The sequence below is a fragment of the Cyprinus carpio genome, chromosome B16 (assembly GCF_018340385.1).
Source record: "Cyprinus carpio isolate SPL01 chromosome B16, ASM1834038v1, whole genome shotgun sequence".
Classification (NCBI taxonomy): Eukaryota; Metazoa; Chordata; class Actinopteri; order Cypriniformes; family Cyprinidae; genus Cyprinus; species Cyprinus carpio.
In genome coordinates, this window is record NC_056612.1 from 30,111,157 (window position 1) to 30,137,919 (window position 26,763).

At 33.7% G+C, this 26,763-nt stretch overlaps 2 protein-coding genes across 2 annotated transcripts; both read right to left on the reverse strand.

Annotated features, from left to right (window-relative positions):
- Positions 1 to 187: 187 nt before the first annotated feature.
- Positions 188 to 14,315, reverse strand: wdtc1 (WD and tetratricopeptide repeats 1). Its single transcript, XM_042740315.1, has 15 exons — positions 14,073 to 14,315; positions 12,535 to 12,663; positions 11,090 to 11,173; positions 10,610 to 10,656; positions 10,421 to 10,532; positions 10,161 to 10,348; positions 8,798 to 8,980; positions 7,400 to 7,452; positions 7,216 to 7,331; positions 7,076 to 7,133; positions 6,170 to 6,254; positions 5,926 to 6,090; positions 4,805 to 5,024; positions 3,058 to 3,255; positions 188 to 1,412 (listed from the first exon to the last, which is right to left on the reverse strand). Exons 2-15 carry the CDS (start codon positions 12,598 to 12,600, stop codon positions 1,215 to 1,217), a joined length of 1,773 nt encoding a protein of 590 aa, XP_042596249.1. The 5' UTR covers positions 12,601 to 12,663; positions 14,073 to 14,315; the 3' UTR covers positions 188 to 1,214.
- A 1,508-nt stretch (positions 14,316 to 15,823) lies between these two features.
- cndp1 (carnosine dipeptidase 1) lies at positions 15,824 to 25,787 on the reverse strand. Its single transcript, XM_042741842.1, has 12 exons — positions 25,611 to 25,787; positions 25,414 to 25,521; positions 23,481 to 23,624; positions 23,211 to 23,373; positions 22,169 to 22,257; positions 21,891 to 22,088; positions 20,819 to 20,903; positions 20,402 to 20,562; positions 18,590 to 18,754; positions 18,374 to 18,515; positions 16,109 to 16,256; positions 15,824 to 16,030 (listed from the first exon to the last, which is right to left on the reverse strand). The coding sequence occupies exons 1-12, from the start codon at positions 25,611 to 25,613 to the stop codon at positions 15,958 to 15,960; spliced, it is 1,479 nt and encodes a 492-aa protein (XP_042597776.1). The 5' UTR covers positions 25,614 to 25,787; the 3' UTR covers positions 15,824 to 15,957.
- Positions 25,788 to 26,763: the final 976 nt, after the last annotated feature.

The following is a 26,763-nucleotide window of genomic DNA, read 5'->3' on the forward strand; positions in this document are numbered from 1 at the left end:
TTCTATGAATAATTCTTCGTGGATGCTAATATAGTTATCTTTAAAGTTGTCATTCTTGGTGTGAATGGGACTTTAGATCGGGACTTCGGAGCAGGTTTGCGAATCATTTTGCGAATGGAATGATTCACGATCCGCTCTCTGAGTCCCGATCTGAAATGATCTGAAAGGAAACAATCCACACATAATATTTGTAAATAAATTAATTTTATTTGAGACAGATGGGAAAATAGAGTGGCTGTGCGTTGTCTTTCCAGCGCTTCCGATGGCTCTACGTCTGAAATGAAATCAATCTAGTTCGTCTCCATCATTACTGCATTTGTAAAGCCATGCTGTTGATGAGAAAACTTACTTTTTTTTCTCATATAATACAATGTTTTCCTTTGAAAACCCCCACCAGTGATCATGACAGCAACCACAGAGCTGCTGCAAAACTTTAAATCTCATTTATTTTTTTATATTCGATGCACTAAACTATACTGAAACCCCAAAATTAAATGAACACAGTGAAACATAAACACACACATCCCAAAATAGACCCGATTCTAGTCTCTTTTTACTGCTGTTAAATCTCATCTTCTCATAACACACTGTGAAAGTCTCTCTCTCTGTCTTTATTTTCTCTTCTCAGGTTCATCGATGAAGATGAATGTCCTGCTCGTGCCGGTGAAGGTAAAAAAATAATAACAAACCCTTCAAAACATCATCATCATCATCATCAACAACAACAACAAACATTTTCAGTCCCAGCAAACCCGACCTGATGAACATTCACAATGCAAGTCTGGGTTGAACAGAAACACTGTATATTCTCCAGAATAAATTCCAAACAAAGTGCTGCAGACCTACAAACATATTTCTGTAAGCAATAACACTCATTTTCCGTCCTCTGGCGCTCAGAGATCATCAAGTTAATTCGGGAAAGAAACAAAACGAGACAAAATCGCGTCCACAAGCAAGCCCCGCATTAGAAAGACCCAAGCGCTGTGACGAGGTTTAACCTGACGGCACGCCGAATGTGTTGTGAATATTGATCTGTAAGTGCTTTGCGAAGGGAAACTGAAAGAGGGAAGCTGGGTTTCTCGCTTCTATCTGCATAGTGCGGAGCGTTGGCATTCATTCATTCATTCACTCAGCGTCGAGTCGAAGAGCTGAAATCGCAGAGTAAATATCCAAGGTGCTTTGCTCTCTTGTGGAAGGTGGGACGTGGAGACGCTCTAGCTGGAGCGGCACTGAACCTGGCTCTCCGAGCTCTCTTCATCATCCGAGCCCTCGGTGCCTCGGCTGCTCAGACCTGAGATGCGATAACCCATGTTTAGCAGCATCACCTCCAGCGGATCCGCATTCATGCGCTTCTGGTTGGCTTGGGCCGCACCCTCCATGTCCTCCACCACACGACAGTTCTCGTTCTCCGACTGGTGATCGGTTACATAAGATAGTCATGAGAGAAAACAAGTCACGTTGGGTGCAATCAACAGTCTTTATCTTGCCCTAAAGATATGCCATCTGAGATCAGGATGAGTGTGTTTCTTCACCAGATTTGTAGAAATGTGTCACTGCATCAGTGTCTCTGCAGTGAATGGGTGCCGTCAGAATGAGAGTCCTAACAGCTGATAAAAACATCACAATAATCCACAGCACTCCAGTCCATCAGTGAACATCTGGAGAAGACAAAAGATGAAACACATCCAGCATTAAGATGTTTTTAACTCAAACACATAGAGTTCATAATCCATAATAACACTTCCTCTCAGTGAAAAAAAAAAAAAAGTGCATCTCCTGTTGTCTCTCACATCAAAATCCAGACACATATTTGTTTAGAGCTGTTTAAACTCTGCTTGATCTGTGCAGATTTCTCTCCTGATTCACACCAGAACACTTCAATTGCATTAGAAATAAAAACTACGTATTATAGACTCTATGTATTTGAGTTAAAAACGTCTTAATGCTGGATTTGTTTCATCTTTTGTCTTCTCCAGATGTTAACTGATGGACTGGAGTGCTGTGGATTACTTGTGGATTATTGTGATGTTTTTATATCAGCTGTTTGGACTCTCATTCTGACGGCACCCATTCACTGCAGAGCATCCATTGATGAGACACTGATGCAGTGCTACATTTCTACAAACCTGATGAAGACACAAACTCATCCTGATCTCAGATGAACTGAAGGTGAACACATTTACAGCTAAAATAAATTTTTGGGTGACATATTCCTTTAATGCATTTTAAAAAGTTACTAAATCAGCTCACTGTTCAGAGTAGGGCTGCAACAACAAATCAATGAAAATAACTGATCACGTATTCAATTATCGATTCATCATGTCTTCATGCTGTGCATGGAAACACAACATCAGTCACGTCTGTTAAACTTCATGTAAACAAGTGCTAAAACACGAGCACAATAGAATAGGAGCACAATAATTCTGACTAAAATGAAAACTTCTGAAATATTTGTTTTTGGACATTAAATCTAAGTTTAATTTTAATTGTATTTTATGAAAGCAGTGAAAATGTTGTGTTCCTTGTAGCAGACATTAGCCTGTGTTTTCATTTTTCTTTGATATCATTTTTAATTTAGTGATTTAAATTGTAAATTTTTTTTGCATGTTTAACTGCATGGATATATTCACTATATTTGTTTTTATAGCAATTTTCACAACATGGAGGATGATGCGGAGTAACAATTTTGTAAAAAAATTATACAAATTACTTCTATTCACTTTTTTTTTTAGCATTTTTGGATTTTTTAAATTTTATTAATCAAATAAATAATCAACTGATTAACAGAAATAAACATTAGTTGCAGCTCTGGTTCAGTGCATCAAATCAAACGTAATGAAATACTAAACTGAATCATGGAATGAAAACCAGTGAATCATGACTCAGTGAGTCAGTGACTCAGTGAGTCATGAGTCAGTGAGTCATGAGTCAGTGAGTCATGAGTCAGTGAGTCATGAGTCAGTGAGTCAGTGAGTCAGTGAGTCATGAGTCAGTGAGTCAGTGAGTCATGAGTGAGTCATGAGTCACCGAGACACAATTCAGAGACACAGATCATACCTCGGGTCTGGGGCTCCAGATCCGCACCACGGGGTCGATGCCGCTGGTGGCCAGGAAGCAGTAGCTGGGGTGCGGCTGCAGGCAGTTCACTATAGACTCGTCCCCCTGTAAGATCCGCACCAGGTTCGTCGTCTCTTTCTCCCAGATGAAGAACGAGCCGTCGTCTGAACCGCTCACGATGTACTGGCCTTTACTGCAGAGAGACGAGCGAACGAGTCAAGTGCTGCGGTCTCAGACATACAACATTCATTATCTGAGCATACAAGTCATTATTTACATTTATAGTAAAGAGGGAATTCACAGCATTCACAGTCTGTCTGTGCAGTAGAAATAGGGATGCACCAAAATAAACACTATATACAGAACACCCCCATATATTTTGTCAGTTTTTTCACCATTGCATAAATGAAATAGCCAAAATGTGCTTCTTATTGTTTTGTCTTGCTTTTCAAAGAAAAAAAAATCAATTGCAAAACAACAATTTAAAAATATTTACTTAACACTGAACATTTTTTAACATTCTAGCAGACACTATACCAACAAAGCACAATTTAACGTAATTAACTCTTTCCCCGCCAGCATTTTTGAAAAAAGTTGCCAGCCACTGCCAGCGATTTTAATGATTTAATGAAGTTTGATGGCCTCCAGTATATTTTGCTGTTTGAATATGAAATACACCGAAATAAAAGATCAAAGCCTCTACTTTTAACCTAAATAAAATGTTTTACTCTAGCTTAAAGCATTCTTTTTTTTTTTTTTATCAACTCTTGAATATAGGTAGGTTTCATAAAAATGTATAGTTTTGAGCAAAAAGGTGAGAAAATCACATCTGGATAATATTCAGTATGATTATCAAAGCATAAATCCAGTAACTCGCTTCCATCAACACCTCCAAAGCTTGCACAGACATATAACACTTCCTGGATCAATTTTTACTCTAACATTATGCAGTTTTCATTCATATTGCTGATGATTGCATTATTTATCATGTGCATCTGTTTACATGAGAGATCTCTCGTTTCTCCGTCCTGTTCGCGTGTGTTTTTGTTCGGGAGGTTTTGTACTCGTTCAGAAGATGTGTAATAGCGCCCCCGAGTGTATAACAGTGAAAACACGAAAAGCTGTAAAAACTCGTCTTTGGGGAGGAAGCTTGTAGTCTTGAAGAGACTTCTTTTAAGCAGAGAAAGAGTTAATAAGCTAGTAAAATATAAATGTTTTGGCCATTTTTGAGACCCCCTTCTTGAATCAGGCATGTATTTTTACTGTACAATTAAAAGCAGCCTTGCTGAGCAGAAGAGACTTCTTTTAAAACATGAGAAAACATTACAGATCCCAGTAACACTATGTGTGGATGTTGTTATATGTTTGCTGCATTAGTGCACGCCTCTATTTCATCGCATCACGTCATTGTTCGGTATAATTTATTTAGTATTTTCGCTTGTTTTTGTTTTGTTTTTTTTACATTTTGCGCTATTTTCAGCTGAATAATTTCAGCTGGCGAACATTCAGTGCATCCCTAAATAGAAATGCAAAACAAAACATTTTGAAAACGTTGCCTTTTGCCAAGAACTTCAACACAGATAATGCACTTAAAACCCCCCCTCCCATAAAAAAATACTAAAAATCTATATCTATATTTTAAAATAAAAGCACTAGAGCTGTCACAAATCCACAAAACAATGCATTCTGCATAACACGGATGACTTCTGCTGGCAAATAATCAGGGATATGTAGATGCAGGTTTTACAGAGAAAGCCGCCTTGATGTCTCTGTCGAGCGCGTCACATGCGCTGCTGTGCGCCTGCTCCGGAAACTTGCCCTTGAAGTCGTCCAGACACTCCAGAGCCTCGGCGATGTACTTGAGCTCGAACAGGCAGCGCACTAAGCGGAAGTGTGCCTTCAGATGAGCCGGGTTCAGAGACAAGGCCTTCAGACAGTCACGCAGCGCATCATAGAGATCTCCGTCCCTGAAAACATGCACTTCACATTAAAACACTGATTGAGGCAAGACACTAAGGAAAATCTTTTTTGTCATGCACTGGACAATTTTGGGCTATTTGGCTTATCACCCCAAAATACACACTGAAGTGTTACATTAGTCCCGCCCACTTTATCAGCAGCAATATCTTCACACTCGTTTTTCCTCATAGGGATTTAAAACAAAAAGTCTTAAAGAAAATCAAACAATGACAACATTATGAACTTTGATTTTATGGCCCAAATTAAATAAATAAAAAAAAAAAAAACTATACTTAACAGCTTTATTGAAGGAAAGAACAATTTCACGAAGCACTGTGAAAGACAATCAAATGAAAAATGATGGAGAAATGTTAAAACTAATAATTTAAAGTTGTTGGTTGTATCTATAGAAACAATTTATTTTAAGTTCATTGCGAAATCTGTATTCAGGATTACGTCATTCGCTGTGCTTCATGGGAGTGGGCGGAGCTAAAGAGCTCTTGGTACACTTTGCTCGCTGCAAACCTCTGATTGGTGGAATCTCTGTACAGCATCATGGGTAATGTAGTTTCCACCACGAATTCTGTTATTAAACATGATTATTTTGAAAATACACTACCAGTCAAAAGTTTGTGGACAGAATGATTTTTTTTAAAGAATTCTCTTCTGCTCACCAAGCATTTATTTGATCCAAAGTACAGCAAAAACAGTAAAAAAAAAATCTAAAATATTTTTACCATTTAAAACAGCTGTTTTCTATTTTAATACATTTTAAAATGTAATGTATTTCTGTGATGCGCAGCTGTATTTTCAGCATCATTACTCCAGTCTTCAGTGTCACATGATCTTCAGAAATCATTCTAATATGATGATTTGCTGCTCAAGAAACATCGGAAGCATTTATTGTACCACTTTCTCTTCATGTACGCGGCGGCGCGGTTTCCGTACAGCATGGCGTTGTGTCCGGCCTCATGGATGCCCAGACTGTAGAGCTGGATGGCTTGTGTCCACTGCTGGCGCGCGAACGCATCGTTAGCCTGCTGCTTGATCCGCTCCAGATGAGGAGGAAGATCACTGCAGACGCAAATACAGACCACAATTACACCAGTCTATGATGGCAATAACAACAGAATCACACATAAATCAGTCTTACCTGGAGACTTTAGCCAGTCTGAGGCGGCTAGCAGGAAGATGAATCCCATTGGACACACCATTGGTCGTCTTCCCATTCTGTACCTCTGCCATGAACAGAAACGAGTCGTGAGCACACGATTAGTTTGACGATCGAGATCGGATGTTTCAGTAGCGTCTCTCATTTAAACTTCAGTAGTGACACATTTTAGAGTTGAAGTGATACATTTCTGTCAATCAAACTGTTTCAATGAAAAGTTGTGAGTTCGTATCACGCAATTCTGAGAAAAAAGTCAGAATTGTGAGATAAAAAAAAAAAAATCGCAATTACTTTTTTTTTTATTCAGTGGCAGAAATGGACTTCCATAGCGTCCATATTTTAGTATCATTGAGATACTATTGTAATTTTTATTAATATTTATATTAATAATAGCTCATAACTTTTTTAGTAAATTTACTTTTAGTTTTAGCTGTACTAAAAGAAAATGAGAAATGTAGCCTTGGCATTTAGCAAAAAAAAAAAAAAAAAAAAAAAAAAAAAAAAAGTTATATATATATATATATATATATATATATATATATATATATATATATATATATATATATATATATATATATATATAGTTTTATTTCAGTTATTGCTTAAGTTATAAAAATTTATTTATTGTTTAAAAAATTAATTAATTTTTTTATTTACTGTATTAATTTTAGTTTTAGTAACCTAATAACTTAAACTTAATATACTTGGATATTTAGAATATCTTTTGTACTGCTGTCAACGATTAATCGCGCCCAAAATAAAAAAAAAAAATATTTTTTTTTTTTTAACGTATAATATATGTATGTATACTGTGTATATTTCGTATGTATATATAAATACACACACAGTAAATATTTTACAAAAACAAACAAATTAACAACTAAATACCATTGGGCAGCAGAAATGTGTACGGCCTCTGTTTGAACGTCAGATCAAATAAATACACCTGCAAACAGGAAGCAGTGTTGCGTAACTGCGCATCAAACACGTTCTGCAGTAACTACCAGCAGCGAGCGCCACTAGTTTACCTGCTCTCCACCCATGTTCACCAGCAGCTCCGTGCCGTCAGGACTGAAGGTGACGTAGGTGGCCACCAGAACTCGTAATCTGTTGTTATAGTCCGGAAGCTTCACGGGTAAGTGACCTACAGACGGAGAGAAACATCTGTAAAACGGGTTTATCCCAACAGACACAGAACACACAATGACAAACCTGCGACATAGTACTGGACCTGCCCGGCTGAGCTACTCTGAGTCATGGACTTCCTAGAAGAAGAGTAAAACATCCCTCAAAATCATAACAACATAGATCCTAGAACGAGTCATGGACTTCCTAGAAGAAGAGTAAAACATCCCTCAAAATCATAACAACATAGATCCTAGAACTAAGATTTCTGTGTATTGTATTTTCTGGAATATAAATCACGTCTGAAACGTGTCTTAAAATGTCCATAGTATGCATCTAACATCAAGCATGCAAATGTGTGGCTTGAACTTTGAAGAAGATGTATAACTGACATAATGTTTGTTTCAGCTAGTTGCAAGGCAACATTTATATTTAGTTTAAGGTTAAAAAAATTAACCAAAATCAAAATGTATAAAAAATAAACAAAAATTTAAAATAAAAAAAAAACATACATACAATTAAAAAAACATGTCCCTGCAGCACAGAAGGCTTCTCATCCAGTAGCACAGATTATTTGGAAATAGACAACACGTACTGAAGACCATTTCTCTTTTATGACAAAAATCATTAGGATATTAAGTAAAGATCATGTTCCATGAAGATATTTTGTAAATTTCCTACCATAAATATATCAAAACTTAATTTTTGAATTAGTAATATGCATTGCTAAGAACTTCATCTGAACAACTTTAAAGATGATTTCTCAATCAATATTTAGATTTTTTTGCTCCCTCAGATTCCAGATTTTCAAATAGTTGTATCTCAGACAAATAATGTCCTCCTAACAAACCACACATCAATGGAGAGATTATTTATTCAGCTCTCAGATGATGTATACATCTCAAGTTTAAAAAATTGACACTAATGACTGTCTTAAAATAAAAACTAATCTATAATAATAAACTATAATACTATATCAGTGATATTAAAATAAAACCAGTAGTTTCAGTTTCACTTTAAATAAATAATAATATATCACCAGTATATAACTATAATACCAGTATAGTTTCACTGAAATGAATTCTAGTCATTTAATATCAGATATAAAAATGTCTCAGGCTTTATTCATTCCTGTTGCCGGGAACACACCATTACAATTATGCAATTGTTGTGTGAGAAGAAACTTAAACCAAATTCATGAACAGGGTTTGTAAAAGTGTTTGTTTTAATTTCCCAGTACTAGTTTTACTTGTTATTTCTGAATGCGTGTTGACCAGCTAATTTTCAGAAAAACATTATTTCAAGCAATATTCCACCTTAAAATGAATGCATAATTTTGACCAGCTAATTTTCAGAAAAACATTATTTCAAGCAATATTCCACCTTAAAATGAATGCATTTTTGCTTGAACACAAGTGAATGAGATTGGAGCGCTGCTTTGGAGGGGAAAGACATTCTGTGTTCCTCTAATGAGACTGAAATGACCTGTGATTGTGGATCATTCTGATGTCGTAGAGCCGCACGAAGGGCCCGTTGGCTCCCACAGCCAGGTAGTTGTTGTCACGAGGGTTGATGGCCAGACATTTGGCTTCCACGAGCTGCCCACAATACTCCGTCAGATCGATTAACACCTCTGAGCGTTTACTGCTCTCTCTCAGATCATACTGCCTGATGGGAAAAACACAGACACAGAGCTGAAAACTGCATGAGAACTTTGGGCAGAAAAGCTCCTTTTCTCTGGCTAATGCGATGACACTATGTTTAAAAAGCAGCAGTAAAAGCCGTGTCCTCTACGTGTCGGCTCTGGCGTTAGTGCTGTGTGTTTCATGTCCACACATCATTCAGTATTCTGCTGCCGGCACAACATCTGGAGAGGCTTGAACAGAGCCGTTCCCATGAGCCTCGTTAACCTGGAAGAGACGTATGACTGAACTTCTGCTGGAGGCTCGAGTCTGTTCCTTTGAGAACCAGACTGAACACGACTAGACTTCCTGTTCATTCAGGAAATCTGATTGGACCTTGCAGAAGTGCAGTGCATCGGGGTTTTTACTGATAACTGAAACCAAAACCATAAAAAAATAAAAATTGGTTGCTTGAAATAAAATAAATGCTAAATGAAATAAAATATAAAAAAAAAAAATCTTGGCCTTATTTTAATTTAGCTGCAATATTTCTTATGTGCTAAAAATAAATACAATTTAAACTGTAATAAAAATGCAATTAAAACTCTACACATATTAAAAAGAGCACAAAACAAAACAAAATTACATGCAACCAAAATTAAAAACTCTAAATATTATTTTGGAAGTATCTCTATCGTAGTTCAGTGCGTCTGCTCTCTCTCTATATATATATATATAAAAATTTATATTTGTTTTAATTCAAAATATTAATAAAATATATATATCTATATACACACACACACACACACACACACACTACATACACTACACATATATGTGTGTGTGCTTATAATTATGGTAGTAATAAAAATATTAGTGGTTTAAAAAATGGCAGTTGCACTGTAAACTAAATTAAATTTTAAAAATGAAAACAATGTTTCACTGTAAAACTGTTTTCACTGTTTTTTGCACCCTCAGATTCCAGATTTTCAAATAGTTGTATCTCAGACAAATATTGTCCTCCTAACAAACCACACATCAATGGAGAGATTATTTATTCAGATCTCAGATGATGTATAAATCTCAATTTCGAAAAAATGACCCTTATGACTGGTTTTGTGCTCCAGGGACACATATGACATAATTAAATGTTAGCTTTTTTTTCCCATCAACTCCAAACCCTGGTCTGTGAGCAGGCTGTATGATGTGTGAGACTGAACTCGTACCGAATGACGCCGTCCTCCGCCGCGCTCCAGAAGGTGTTGGGCCACATGGGAGCCGTCGCGATGCGCTTGACGCGGTTGGTGTGGTCTGAGAACATGTGAGTGGTCTCCTTCGCCGTCAGGTCGTGCACGTGCACCTTGGTGTCGGCGGCTCCTGTGATCAAGATCCGGTCCTCGGAGTGAGGCAGGAACTGCAAACACACACGTTCACAGATGAGGACACATGTTCTGACATGTTATCTAGATGCAGACGTGGACTTCACCTTCACTGAGAAGATGTTGGCTGCGTGTCCCGTGTGCATAGTGATGAGCTTGGTGTGCCGGAACGGATCCCAGATGATGGCGTGCTGGTCATCCGAACCCGAGGCCAGGAGGCTGGAAACAACAAACACAGTGAGTTCATGAAGAGACACGGAGACGTGAAGAACTCTGGGATTGAAGACTGAACTTACTCTCCTCTCTCATTCCACTCCAGACAGTTGACGCAGCCGGAGTGACCCTGAAACAGAGAGATTACAATGCATGAGCAGTCCTAGGATATAATATTACTCTTCTCTATTCTAAAAAGTACATGTGTTAAAATGTTAAATGTGAAACTGTTGTGCATTGCATTCGTTTATATTCTGGGCTCACGGTTTTGTCTGTACATGCACACATGTACTGTATATCGCTGTAAGTCGTATGAATCGTTTTCTTTGGCATGGTTTCGCTTGGAAAGCCATTATATTTAGCATGTTCATATTCTGAGCTCATCTGCTTGCTTGTATATAGTGTGCATCATCTGTAAGGTGTACACTGAACTTCGTTTGTTAATCTCACTTAATTAGAGATTTTGTACAAACTAACTGGTGGAGGAAAAGACTGTTTTGTTCCTATACGGGTGTGACGATATATGAAAACTATGAGTTACCACGCAATCATTCATCAATCACCTGCAGTTCGGCCTCCAGCCCCAGACGCTTTATAAACGGGTCGGTCACATGATAGTGTCTCTGGAAGTCCAGAGCCCGGTTCTCCTGCACACACACACACACACACGATATGAGAGCGTTACACACACTTGTACTTCTGATACTGCTTTACACAGCAAAACTGGTGGGCTGTTGTGTAGTAGGCCCTTTAATAGTCGACTTACCATTAGTGGCTTAGTTGAAGAAAAAATAAATAAATAAAAAATTCCACAGGCGAAGTCAAGCACTCCGTGACGGACAGATCTCTTAAAACACTCCCTCATTGTTGCTCATACAGATAAAAGTAATATTTCTTTCAAATCTGTAAAGACTACATTTATATGTGTGCACTCACAATAACAACAAAACATTGTGCTTTTGTAAAATAATGAAAGCGAACAGGATGTGCTTTCTGCCGTCTCGGTCTCTGTGAACTTGTGTATACTTGCCTTGTGTTATATACTTGCACACTTTTTTTTTTGATTACAGACATTAAAAAATATATCTATAGAGAGGGCAGAAACTGTCTACTTGCAAATGAACCAATTCAAATGGAAAACAAATATTACTCAGATTATGTAATCCGTGTGTCAGTGAATTATCAAAATTCAAATCCAAAAACCAAAACAAATAACATAAGGAAAAACTTCATCTCTTAAAATGAAAACAAAAAACACTAGTTTATCAGTGAATTATTAAAATGTTAATGCAGTCTCCTTACTGTTTTACTTACTGACACATTCATGATTAATACTTCTACGGTGTGCTAAGGCAAGCTTTATGTGTGCGCTTTAAATCATTAATTATGATTTAAATGTGACCCTGGAGCACAAAACCAGTCATAAGGGTCAATTTTTAAAAGTTGAGATGTATACATCATCTGAAAGCTGAATAAATAATCTCTCCATTGATGTGTGGATTGTTAGGAGGACAATATTTGTCTGAGATACAACTATTTGAAAATCTGGAATCTGAGGGAGCAAAAAAATCTAAATATTGAGAAAATCATCTTTAAAGTTGTTCAAATGAGAAGTTCTTAGCAATGCATATTACTAATCAAAAATTAGTTTTTGATATATTTACGGTAAGAAATTTACTAATTATCTTCATGGAACATGATCTTTACTTAATATCCTAATGATTTTTGTCATAAAAGAGAGAAATGTATAATTGTGACTCATACAAATGTATTGTTGTCTATTGCTACAAATATACCTGTGCTACTGATGACTGCTTCTGTGCTGCAGGGACACAAATGGTTTATTAATAAACGTGCAATTAGTCGACTAATGCTTCAAATGAACGACTTCTAGTCGACCAGAAAAATGGGCAGCCCTACATCTGAATGCATGAGGTATTTCCATTTACACTGTACAAGATATTCAGTGTCTGCACTCTTTGACAAGCTGCTGACAGACGCTGCTCACCCGGATCTGGCGGCGCAGGAGATCACTCGTGACGTTCCGCAGGGACATGGTCTCACAGCACGTCATCAGGGTGCCAAAGATCTGCGATCATCTGTGCTTCAACCCAAGCCTCTCGGAGAGGCCGAGCTTCTGGAACACAAGCAGAACAACCTCTGAACAGACGAGTACAGCACACCGAGTTATTCTGGAGAAAACCGGAAGTTAGTTGTCTTTCTGTTGATTTTCATAATTATTGTCAATGCATATGTATGAGGACTACAGGTTTGATTATTTTAAACACACTTTTTGTGTCAGATCTAAGTCTAGACACCCGAGGCAAACACATGGTTTTTAATGCACTTGCCAATTTTGAGATTTTTAACGCTATTTGGCTTTTCACAAGGTTTTTTTTCTCAAAACTTTTTATAATCTTGGCAACAAAAGTCTCAGGATTCCATATTTGGTGGTTATTTTGAGTATTGAAGTAAAATTGACAATATAAGTAAAACTGTACAGAGAAATCTAGGGAAAAATTCATTAAACAAAATTCAAAGGGAGTTTTGATGGCTCCCGGTGGCTGTTTTGTGGTATGACATGACCTGAATAAAATCTCACAGGAACCTCCATTTTTTTCATATCACCTTTCAAATTTGGAACATAACTTTTTTAGACACAAGGCTTTAATTTTTATACCATTTTAGAGTAAAACCTGTTATGTAAAATATTTATAATAAATAAAATAAAATTAATATAGTGCATTTTATTTACAGTACATTTAAACTTGTATAACTTTTTGATACTTTAATTATTAGAAAAATTCCTTCCTAATTTTCTTCTTTAAAAAGAGACCAACCTTAGGTCTATATTCCAAAGTGTTCATAAAATACAACAATTTAAGTTTGGATAGTGCACTTTAATGCCTATTTTAAAAAGATGGGGGTGACAGTTAAAGGGTTAAAGACAGTACGTTTTTTCTCAATTTTCTCCACATGTATATGACATTTTACTCCTAAAAACGTCGAAAATGTGTTCGTTTTCTGTCTGTTGACAGTATTTTCTGATTCATGGAGCGATAAAAATTAATTAATTAAAAAAATTAAAAATAAAAAATGTTTAACCTGATTTTATACAATTTTCAGATTCCTGTTCTGGAAATCTATGCTAAGAACATCAATCAATATTAATTTCAGAACATCTGTAATGTTAAAAACTGGAGAAGTATGTCGAGATCTATTAGTTCATTTTTACCCTGTTCACCTGCAGGCCTTATATATCTTTATAATCAGACTTATTAAGAGAGTTCATAGCACATAAAAGCATTTATCTGAATTATAATGTGATTAATCTGACTGTCAGCTAGTTTGACGCGATCACCAAAACATAAACAATTAGCATTAGCCGACTAGCGACACCTCAAAACTCCACTTTCACACAAAACCTGACACTTCTGACAGCAGTCAGCAACTTACTGCTTACTGCAGATTGTTTAAAGCAGGGTTTGTTTAAAAAGAAACACATATCAGCCTCGTAGATCGGTGAAGTGAGTAATATCGTCTTACCTCAGAGTCTGTCTGGCCTTTTCTCTGCGCAGCTCGATAACGCGATATTTACTCTGAAACCTAACTGTGCCTGCAGTGGTCGATTTCGATGCTTTAACCACCCGCTGAGCAGTGTCTACAGCTAATAAAGGACTAGTTGTGATGAAGCATTGGTGAGATTTTGAAGCCACATTAATGAGCAGCTTCCTCGCCTGAGCGCTGACAGCGCGGGTTGCCAGATCCGCGGAAATACAGCGGAGCGCGCCTCGTCTTCAGCGAAGCGACATCCGGACACTTTCGATTTTGTGTTATATCATACTTACTCGTTTTATGTTCACTACCAGTCAAAAGTTTTGAACAGTACATTTTTTATGTTTTTTAAATACTTCTCCTCTGCTCACCAAGCCTGCATTTATTTGTTCCAAAATGCAGCAAAGCAGTAATATTGTGAAATATTTTTACTATTTAAAATAACTGCTTTCTATTGATTTGAATATATTTCAAAATGTAATTTATTTCTGTGATCAAAGCTGAATTTTCAGCATCATTACTCCAGGTTTCAGTGTCACATGATCTTCAGAAATCACTCTAATATGCTGATTTGCTGCTCATAAACATTTATTATTATTATTATTATTATTATTATTATTATTATTATTATTATTATTATCAAACTTATCTAAAACAGTTGAGTACATTTTTTATGATTCTTTAATAAAAGATCCAAAGATCAGCATTTATCTGAAATAAAACGTTTTATAACATTACATACTAACAAGGATGCTTTAAATTGATCAAAAGTGATGATAAAGAGATTTATAATGTTATAAAAGATTTCTATTTCAGATAAATGCTGTTCTTCTGAACTTTCTATATATATAAAGCACCATGTGACTGGTGTACTCAACTGTTTTCAACATAATAATAATAATAAATGTTTATATATATATAGATATATATATATATATATATATATATATATATATATATATATATATATATATATATATATAAAGCACCATGTGACTGGAGTAATGATGCAGCTTTTAAATCACAGGAATAAATGACATTTTAAAATATATTTAAATAGAAATATATTTACACACACACAACACACACACACACACACACACACACACACACACATATATATATATATATATATATATATATATATATATATATATATATATATATATATATATATATATATATATATATATATATATATAGAATATATATTAAATTATTTTAAATAGAAATATTTCACAGTTTTACTGTTTTTGCTGTATTCTGGATCAAATAAATGCAGGCTTGGTGAGCAGAAGAGAATTCTTTAAAAAACATTATACTGTTCAAAAACTTTTGAGCTGGTAGTGTATATTATTACACTTATTAATTTTATATACATTATTTAATTACATGTATGTAATCGTGCTGTGTTATATTCACCTTGCAACGCAGCATAAATAATTAAAAAATGTTGAATAACATTATTTTAAAAATGTGTCATGCCGTGCACTTCAAATTAATTAATTCACATTTATTACAGTAAAGATAATGTTTTTATGAGAATACTTTTTAAACATGGTTTGAACCTTTATGACTATGAAGGAATATCTGGCAACCTTAAAACGCAATGCATTTCCTGTTTTAGCAGAAAGCACACTTACATAATACAAGTCACTAGACATAACATAACACTAGACACTAGACATAACAAAGTGAAAAAATGCAGCCTCTTAAGTTAATGCAAATAAAACCACTGCACGTGCATTGCAAAACACTTGTTTAATTTGTTCCAGCATCATTAATCCATCAAAATATGCATCAGCACAGAGAGATATATTTGTTAGTAGTAATGGAGATGTTTGTTTGTTCCAGAGAGCAGCAGAAGATCTTCATATCAGTGCTTCTCCATCTGAGACACTTCATGCAGGAAGGCGATGAACAGCTTGGTTCCCTCCATGTAGTTGTATCTGAAAAATAAGTGATGAAACAGTGAATGATTGTGCGTGATGAGCAGCTCTCTAACAGACTCCAGAAGCTCCAGAGACCTGCTGATCTTCTCGTTCTGTGAATGCAGGCCATCGTCGAAGCCTCCGATGGGCAGCATGATGATGCTCTTGCCTGTGACGTCCTGGAAGCTTCTGGCGATGGGAATCGTGCCTCCCTCACGGATCAGATCCGGCTCCACGGCAAACACTACGAGACACAGGTGAAGCTCAACGTCTTACTGCTCTTATGAATCCTGCTTACAGAAGTATTTTTCAAAGTAGAAAAAATACATATAATTTATTTTAGTTAATGTTTATTTCAAGTAACATTTCTTTTACTTGTATTTTTTGTGAACTTTTGTACTTTTCTTACATGAAATTTCACTTTTTATGTTTTGCACTTGTTTTTTATTTTATTTTATTTATTTTTTTTACTTGAAATGTAATTTTTGGTTTGTGCACTATTCTATTTTTTTTACTTGAAATATCACTTTTTTGTGCACTTTTGTACTTTTTTACTTGAAATCTCACTTTTTTGTTCATGCACTTTTTTACTTTAAATCTCACTTTTTTGTTTGTGCACTTTTGTACTTTTTTTACTTGAAATCTCACTTTTTTGTGCACTTTTGTACTTTTTTACTTGAAATCTCACTTTTTTGTGCACTTTTGTACTTTTTTACTTTAAATCTCACTTTTTGTGCACTTTTGTACTTTTTTACTTGAAATCTCACTTTTGTGTTTGTGCACTTTTGTACTTTTTTACTTGAAATCTCACTTTTTTTGTTTGTGCACTTTTGTACTTTAAAACTCACTTTTTTGTTTGTGCACTTTTGTACTTTTTTACTTGAAATCTCACTTTTTTTGTTTGTGCACTTTTGTACTCTTTTTACTTTAAATCTCACTTTTTTGTACATGCACTTTTTTACTTTAAATCTCACTTTTTTGTTTGTGCACTTTTGTACTTTTTTTTACTTGAAATCTCCCTTTTTTGTTTGTGCACTTTTGTACTTTTTTACTTTAAATCTCACTTTTTTTGTTTGTGCACTTTTGTACTTTTTACTTGAAATCTCACTTTTTTGTTTGTGCACTTTTGTACTTGTTTTACTTTAAATCTAACTTTTTTTTGTTTGTCCACTTTTGTACTTTTTTTTTACTTGAAATCTCCCTTTTTGGTTTGTGCACTTTTGTACTTTTTTACTTTAAATCTCACTTTTTTGTTTGTGCACTTTTGTACTTTTACTTACTTGAAATCTCCCTTTTTTGTGTTTGTTCACTTTTGTACTTTTTTACTTGAAATCTCACTTTTTTGTTTGTGCACTTTTGTACTTTTTTACTTTAAATCTCACTTTTTTGTTTGTGCACTTTTGTACTTTTTTACTTTAAATCTCACTTTTTTTGTTTGTGCACTTTTGTACTTTTTTACTTTAAATCTCACTTTTTTGTTCGTGCACTTTTTTACTTTAAATCTCACTTTTTTGTTCGTGCACTTTTTTACTTGAAATCTCCCTTTTTTGTTTGTGCACTTTTGTACTTCACTACTTTAAAACTCAAAATCTCCCTTTTTTGTTTGTGCACTTTTGTACTTTTTTACTTGAAATCTCACTTTTTTATTTATACACTTTTGTACTTTTTTACTTGAAAACCACTTTATATGAAAATCTTAAGTGAAAAAGTTTATTATTTTTTAAGATTATTATAATTAACGAAAACTTTAAACCATTAAAAGCATTTTCATTACTTGAAATAAAATAAACATGAACTGAAATAAAACAGTATTAATATTATTAAATATTTATTATTGCAGTTTCTAATTTCTCATTATAAAATTCATGTAGATGTACATAAAAATATAGTTTATTCCAGGTACTTGCCTAGAAAACATTTCTCATTTTTGTTTAGTTTAACATTTAGTGCTAAAATAACTAAAACTCATAAATAAAAATTAATGAAAAAAAATTATAGAATTTTTTTTTCTCTGTAAATGACAAAAACATGCAATAAAATGACAAAAAAATGAATTCGAAATATTAATAAAAATGTAATATCTCAATGATTTTAAAATAACACTCTTTAATAAATCTTGGTTTGTGTGCAAATTCCCTTTTGATTTCTGCTTTGTGAATTGAAATAGAAGGGTTCAGAAGGGTTTTTCCCATGCATCTTTTCTCCATATGGAACTTGGTTTGTTTAAAAGGAAAAATATTATTAAACATGTTCTAAGTTGTTTGCAAGTATTTTTAAAAAATCTGAACAAAAGACAAAAGTTAGAGATCATTTGCAATGCTGTTTTATCACTTAGAACTTAATAAAGAAAATGTGCGAGACCTCTCTTGACCGCTGCTTTTCCGGCTTCATACAGCGGATGTTTGGGATCGGCCAGCCAAGGTTTGGCTCCGATGACCATCGTGACGTTGAGTTTGTTGGGACTCTTGCGCTTCGCAAACACTAAGTGTAAATAATCAGTCACCTAACGGTTAAACAGCACATGTTATAACATGAACAGTCATTTCTACACATTAAAATGAGCTTCATCTGCTTCACCTGCTTTTCCACCATGGCTGGATCCATGTTAGGAACCTGGCGGATGGAGAACTTGGCGATGACTTTGGCCGGGATGACCGTCTTGGTGCCCGGCGAGGAGAAAGCGCCCTCGATGCCGTGGATCGACACAGTCGGGTGACGCCAGCGATGGGCGAGAAGATCCACCTGATGGAGCAAAACATGTTTTCCATGGGTTTCCTTGCACAGAGCTTGAATATTGAGTAAGTGAGGAGCTATTCCTTAAAAAAACTGTCATCTTTTTGCTTGCATTGTTACTGTGCTTGCTATACTATTGCTGGCAAAGAGCTTTTTAGACAAATATCTGCTGTTAAAAATAAAGGTGCTTCACGATGCCATAGAAGAACCTTTTTCTGTCTAAATGGTTTCATAAAGAACCTTTAACATCCGAAGAACCTTTCTGTTTCACAAAAGCTTCTTTGCAGGAAAGAAGGTTCTTCAGAGTATAAAAAAGTAAGAAATAGATGCTTCTTTGACTGAATGGTTCTTTGTGGAACCAAAAATGGTTCTTCTGTGGCATCGCCGTGAAGAACCGGTTAAGCACCTTTCTTTTTAAGAGTGTACTGGTGGAAAAAAGATCATGTCTGAGAAATTTTCATGTTATTTCAGTTTTGACGATAAAAAGACATTAAAACCAAAGTCTAAACTAAATACTTGCAATTGAAGTCAAAAAGTTACAGACATAAATTAAACTGTGATTGCTATTAAATGCTGCGATTAAGCAAAATTTGGTAGTTTTATGTTATTCCAGGGTAAGCATTGTTTAGTTTAAATTTTAATACTGAAATAAATTACTTATTATAATTTCTTATCAATTATTACTTGAAGAAAAAACTTTAACTGAAATAAAACATTTTATTTCAGACTGTCATTTAGTTATCATTTAGTACTAAAATAACTTAAACTAAAAACTGTAAAAAACATTTTTGTTACTTGAAATAAAATAAACATTAATTGAGATAAAATAAATAATAAAAAAACGTACATTTATTTTATTTTGAGCTAGTCATCAAGGCAACGTTATTAGTTTAGTTTAACGTTTAGCACTAATTAACTAAAACAAAAGCCACACACACACAAACATTTTGGTTACTTCAAATAAAAATAATAAATTAAATAAAATTAAACTTGTTTTTTATTTTAACTGTCAAAGCTACATTTCTCATTTTCGTTTAGCTTAATTTTTACAGTACTAAAATAAACTGAAACCATAAAGAAATATTACTTGAAAAAAAAAACTTTAATTGAAATAAAATATAACAAAGTTAATCTTATTTTACTTCAGCTAGTCATTTACTTTAATGTTTAGTTCTAAATAAAGCTAGACTCAACTCGGCTTTACTAAAATAAACTAAACCATAAAAAAAAATCAATGAATAATAAATAAACTGAAATAAAAATTAAATATAAAACAACTTGTCTTATTTCAGCTAGCTCAGCAGCATTTCTCATTTTCATTTACAGTCCTAAAATAACAAAAACTAATAAAATAAATGCATGTCAGCCTGAAGGGAGTGAAGAATTAAGAAAATACATGAATTACCCTAAATTTCCAAACACACTCTCTCATACACTCTAAAATAAATCTGTAAAAATAGTGCATAATATATTATATCATTTGAGGGAAATTTTCCTTATTTAGATTTTACAGGTGTTTTACCAGTATTTTTAATTTCACACTTCATTGCATTGTGTTTTAGAGTTGTCCGTACAATGACTGGATAATGTCATGTGTAATGAGCTGGCAGTAGTTTTTCTGTTATTTTACGGGTTTATGACTCGAGCTGTTCTTGCCTTGTTGCTGTACATGAGTTGGCTCAGACCGATCTCACGCTTGTAGCTCTCCAGGTCAAACTCGATGTCTTGGTACATCTTCCACTCCTCGTCAGACAGATGCGCGACCGCTTCTCTAATGCCGGGGATCAGGATCTTCCCGCTGGGGCTGATGAGTTTGTCTGAGGAACAAAACTTATGTTTTTCATATGACATCTGGAACAGTAAAGAGTCGAAAAGGGTTTTTAAAATATCAACCTCAAATTTGGAACACAACTTGTTTAGATTTATGGCTTTGATTTTCTAGCAATTGTTGTGTTCAACATGTTTTATAAAATATATATATATATTATATAAAAAGTTGCTCATAAATCATTTTCATAAACTTAAACCTCTATAACTTTTTTGGTTGAATTTTTTTCAGAGGTTAATAAGCACCTAAGATGCCGATCAGGTCCGTCATCGGCTCCATTACTGTTCCTCCATAAACCCCAGAGTGTAAATCCTTCTTGGGTCCCTCGACCTGCGTCATCATGAGAGAAACACGGTGTTGCTGTTCATCTAAACCCAAAAACACTTCTCAGATCATGAAGTGAAGCGACTGATTATACGGGTTACACTCTTAATGCATAACTTCATAATTTATGTTGCAAATCAGTTTAACCCACATTGAGTTTTGAGTTGTTGGAAATAATTGTTAACCAGTCAATTTGGCCGCATATTTCATGGTTAAAAGCTGCTGAACTGAACCAATTTTTATTTATTTTGTCAGGTTAGTTTCCCACCTAAACTCTGAGAGTTATTACATTTACATTTATGCTTTTAGCAGATGCTTTTATCCAATGAAATATACACTGCATTCATTCATGTTAATTTCACTGGAAATCGAACCAGTGTTGCTGTATTTTAGTATAAATTAAATAATATTATAGTTTTTTTTAATGGTTTAAATATTTTTGTTTTCTATTTATTTTTTTTATTTTTTTTAGTACGTTTTAAGAATTTTGTTGTATATATATTTTTTTAAATTTTTCGTAGTATATACATAGTATATATATAACTTTTCGTTATATATATATATATTGTGTGTGTGTGTGTGTGTGTTATGTGTGTGTGTGTGTGTGTGTTTAGTTTTAGTTAACTATAGTAACCTTGTTTTTTTTTACAAAAAAATTAATAATTTTTTAAAATTTTAAAAATTGTTTTTTTTTACAAAAAAAGTAAGAGTTAAATCCATTTTTAAAAACCATACATATTTTATTTTTTTATTTATTTTTTGTAATGTTTAAAAACTAAATCTTAACGATTTATTGATTTTACCTGTTTTATAATTTTTCTTTTCACAGTGTGATTTTTGGCGAATTGTATTGAATCTAATTAGGGTCCATCTGACCTGCAACATAACAACCTCACCCAGATTTTTACCATAATACAAGGCTCATGCAGATGTATAAAATATAAGGTTTGCTGTAATAAAACTAAACGCATGTGAATGGTTTGGTCTCTGGACCTCGGCGAAGAAGTAGCAGTTCCCTCTGGTTCCGTAGGTCAGCGCCGGACGTTTACTGAGCCAAACACAGTCAGAGATGATGATATAATCCACATCTGAGAAGAACGAGTCTTTCTGAGCCACAATCATGTCGTCCAGGCCGTTAGAGCCGGTCTCCTCCATTCCCTCAATGATGAATTTAACGTTCACCGGCAGATCCTGTAACAAACACAGTCAAGCCCTGAACAGAAACTCAGTATGAAACCGTTTGCATTTCTTTTGATTTCATTGTGTCTTACGATGTTCAGGGCTTTGTAGACCTCCACCGTGTGGATCCAGGCCAACACCGGCGCTTTATTGTCAGATGCTCCTCTTCCATAGAGATTTCCTACAAATAAAATAATCATATTATCATCTGATTTTCCTACAGGCCAGAAAATCAAACTGTTAGACAGTTTTTCACTGCTGGGTAAAAAGCTCTTTTGGCAAATATCTGCTGTTACTGACAGACTTGTGGCAGAATTATCACAGCTGTGAAAACTAAAACTAAAGCTAAAAACATGCAATTAAAGGAACTAGGTTACAGGCAAAACTTAAACCATAAAATGAGTAAATAAAAAAAAAAAAAACAAAAAATAACTAAAAAAAAAAAAATAAAAATAAAAAAAAAACAAAGAAAAATAAGATATATATAAAAAAAACATTTATTTCAGCTTATCATCAATGCAAAACTTCTCATTTTCTTATTAACGTTTAGCACTAAAATATCAAACATTTTTGTTGCTTGAAACAAAATTAAACTTTAAGTAAAATAGATTATTTAAAAAAATAAATGTAATATTCGGCACTAAAATAACAAAATATAAAGATATAAAAGATGTGAATATTCGGCACTAAAATAACAAAATATAAAGATATAAAAGATGTGTTACTTGAAATAAAATAAAAGTTAATTGAAATAAAAAATTTAAATAAAATATAATAAAATAAAAATACTACTAACAAAAATATATATAATTTTACAAATAAATTATAAAAAAAAATAATATAAAATAGTACTAAAATAACTAAAACGTATACACAGGAAATCTAATATATTATAAAATATAATCAAGGTCATGAAATATAACAGATAAAAATTCATTAAAAACTATATAGACATTTAGTTTCATATTGCATATGGACAAAAAAAAGCTAATGAGTAACAAAAACACAACAAAATGACTAAAACTTTAAATAAAATTAAAGTGAAAACAAAATATCCGAAGAAAGTTAAATTAAAATATTAACAGAACTATTTTAGTATCTTATAATACTGAAATGAGACAGGTTCAGGGATACCGTCGATATCTGTGAGCTCGTAAGGTTCTGTTGCCCATCCGTCCTCTTTCTTGGCCGGCTGGACATCCACATGACCGTAAACACAGACGGTGCGTTTGCTGGGATCTTCACCGAACCGAGCTGTGACCACTTTGGGCAGAGCGATGCTGCTTCCATTGGGCAGCTGTACAAGAGACGGACACCACGGTTAATATTGTTCGATGTCAATAGTTTAATAGTGAAGCTGTTCTAATCAAGGTTACAGCTAGTAAGAAAAGCTCATTATCTGACCGCCTGCGTCCCGACGTCCACCATCTCCACACTTCCTCTAATGAGTCTGAGTTTCTCTGCCGTCATGTCCATCATTCTGTGTAAGTCGGATCGCTTCGTAACATCGCTGGAGTCGCTCTCCACAGCGATCCACTGTCTCAGAGTCTGAAACAGACAGAATATACAGGCCAGGGGTCAGCAGAACTGAGAATTACAGAACCGGCGTCAACCTGAACTGAATCTGAACAGGAATGACACGAGGAAGGACTGAATGAATATTAACGCAATAATCTGTTTCCTCGTTTTAGTCAATCATGGGCACATTGTACTAGTTTGTTCCCTTGTTTTATTACTTTTAAAACGAGGAAACGATTTACTAAAACAAGGGAATATTTTACTAAAATAAGGGAACAATTTAATAAAATTACGAAACAATTTACTAAAATAAAGGAATTATTTATTAAAATTAGGAAACTATTTACAAAAACATGGGAGCAATTTACTAAAATAATGAAACAATTTACTAAAATTATGGAACAATTTACTAAAATTAAGAAACAATTTACTAAAATTAGGGAACAATTTACTAAAACAAGGGAAGAGTTTACTAAAATTACACAACGATTTTCTAAAATTACGAAACAATTTAATAAAACGAGGGAACAATTTACTAAAATTAGGGAAGGGAAGAGTTTACTTAGGAACGATTTTTTTCTAAAATTAGGAAACAATTTAATAAAACAAGGGAAACGATTTACTAAAATTAGAAACAATTTAATAAAACGAGGGAATGATTACGGAACGATTTACTAAAATTAGGAAACAATTTAATAAAACAAAATTAGGAAATTTACTAAAATTACACAACGATTTACTAAAATTAGGAAATGATTACGGAACGATTTTCCTAAAATTAGGAAACAATTTAATAAAACGAGGGAAACAATTTACTAAAATTAAGAATAATCATTTAATAAAACGAGGGAATGATTACGGAACGATTTTCTAAAATTAGGAAACAATTTACTAAAACAAGGGAACAATTTACTAAAATTATGCAACGATTTACTAAAATTAAAAAACAAAATAACTAAAAAACAAAACAATGATTACGCAACGATTTACTAAAATTAGGAAACAATTTACTGAAATAAAGGAACAATTTACTAAAATTAAGAATCAATTTACTAAAACAAAAGATCTAATTACTAAATCGAGGGAACAATTTACTAAAATAAGGAAACAATTTACTAAAACAAGGGAACAGTTTACTAAAATTATGAAACGATTTACTAAAATTATGGAACAATTTACTAAAATTAGGAAACAATTTACTAAAATTACAGAACGATTTACTAAAATTAGGGAACAATTTACTAAAATGAAGGAACATTTTACTAAAATTATGGAACAATTTACTAAAATTAGGAAACAATTTAATAAAACGAGGGAATGATTACGGAACGATTTACTAAAATTAGGAAACAATTTACTAAAACAAAAGATCTAATTACTAAATCGAGGGAACAATTTCCTAAAACGAGGGAAGGAATAGTAAATCATGGCCATGATTCAAATAAAATGAGGGAATGGATTCATAAAAAAGGGGGACAAATTTGTAATTCATGGCCACGATAAAATATATTTTCATCTGCGTGTCGTGTGGAAGACTCTTTCTTCATCAACAGCCTGCGCTGACAACACTAAACCATCAGAGAAAAAGAGAGGCGTCTTATCTGAGCTCAAATAAACAACTGCATTTTCTACAATCTGCAACTGATTGTGTTGCATTTCTGCAGAGATAAGATACATCAATAACGAGTCGTGATGATGTCACTATAGCAGATGCATGTTGTCATTGAGTTTGGACACAAGATTATCACAGCGGTGTAATGCCATCCTTAACTGAATTAGTGCAGACAGATATTTTCATAACATCCCAAAAAAGAAATACCTCGATAAATTCCTCTTCATGGCTGTTCACATATTGTGTCAACTCCTCAAATCTGAAGGAAGACACTCCTGTGCACATAAGAAGACAGACTAAAGTAATGCTGTTCATCTGTGGAGAGCAAACAGAGACATGAGATGAAGACTGACATATTCTTATTCTTAGAGTAAGGGGTTTTTAAAAGAAATAAATTGACCTACCATTTGCTGTGAGGAGCTTCCAAATAGCTCAATGCCATCCCCTCGCTGGTGAGGGGTGTTAAATAGTTTTTCTCATAGGTACCTCCCGTGGAGATAAGGTTACTGAAGTCTCCTTAGCATGGAAAAAAACAGCTTATATCTGCCAAAATGAATTCTCTCGCTGGCAAACACAATCCCTAAAGCAAGTCTGAGCAAACTTCATGCTGAGTTCAATATGGGAGCAGATCAACGGCATTCCAAAGCTCAAAGACTTATGGACAAATCACTGATGAAAGGACAAACATCAGCATTTACTAGGCAACTTGACATCTCTGAACGCTGCCTTGACAAAGTCGAGTTTAACTAGAAGATTCTGTGAGGTTAGGCCTTGTGTGATTTGAATATGATGCAGTTTGAAAAGAGATTTAAAATTGGAAGCTTATGTAGCAGAATATGGAAGCTTGTTTCCTCCATGACATTAAAAAATAAAAAAGGTAACTGTGACTTTTTTTCTCACAATTCTGAGAAAAAATTAATTTCAATGTTAGAAATAAAAACACAAAACTCATAAAAAAAATTCTGAGTTATAAAATGAAAATAGTAATAAAAAATAGTGAGTGAAGTCAAAAATATAAACTGCTAATGAAGTTAGAATTGTAAACTCAGAATTCCTCGAAAAATAAAAACAGAAATTCGAAAAATCAAAATACAAATAACAAAAAAAAATCATAAAAATAAAAAATTTAAATTGCGAGTAAAAAAACTCAACAGCAAAATCTAAATTCAATTGCGAGAAAAAAGTCATAATTGTAAGATATAAACTCAGAATTTCGAAAAAATTTCAATTGTGAGATATAAATGTAGAAAAAACTCAATTATGAGATATATACTCAGAATTGCGAGAAAAAATCTAAATTGCAAAAAAAATTGAAATTGCAAAATATAAATTAAATTGCAAAGTCGGAATTGTGAGATATAAACTCATAATTGTGAGAATTTTTTTTACTGAGATATAAATTTAGAATTCTGAGGAAAAAAGTCAGAGTTGTGTAATAACACCGGAATTGCAAGAAAAAAAGTCAGAATTGTGAGTAAAGTAAAAAAAAAAATAAAAGTCAGAATTGTAAAAAAAAAAAAAAAGTCAGAATTTTGATATAAAAAAATAATAATTTGA

Bases quoted from the DNA above. Each gene is read 5' to 3' on its own strand.
- cndp1 (XM_042741842.1), bottom strand. The intron at 20,563-20,818 runs GTGCTTATTAAC...TTTGTTCCTCAG, and splicing joins GGACCTGATCGGCATCTTAG to ACAAACTCATCAGCCCCAGC. The intron at 18,755-20,401 runs GCAAGAACAGCT...TTGCTCCATCAG, and splicing joins AACTCATGTACAGCAACAAG to GTGGATCTTCTCGCCCATCG.
- wdtc1 (XM_042740315.1), bottom strand. From the start codon at position 12,600: ATGACGTGCTGTGAGACCATGTCCCTGCGGAACGTCACGAGTGATCTC. The intron at 8,981-10,160 runs GTACGAGTTCAG...TTTTCCCATCAG, and splicing joins GCGGAGGACGGCGTCATTCG to GCAGTATGATCTGAGAGAGA. The intron at 3,256-4,804 runs GTAAAACCTGCA...CGCTCGTCTCTC, and splicing joins ACATCAAGGCGGCTTTCTCT to TGCAGTAAAGGCCAGTACAT.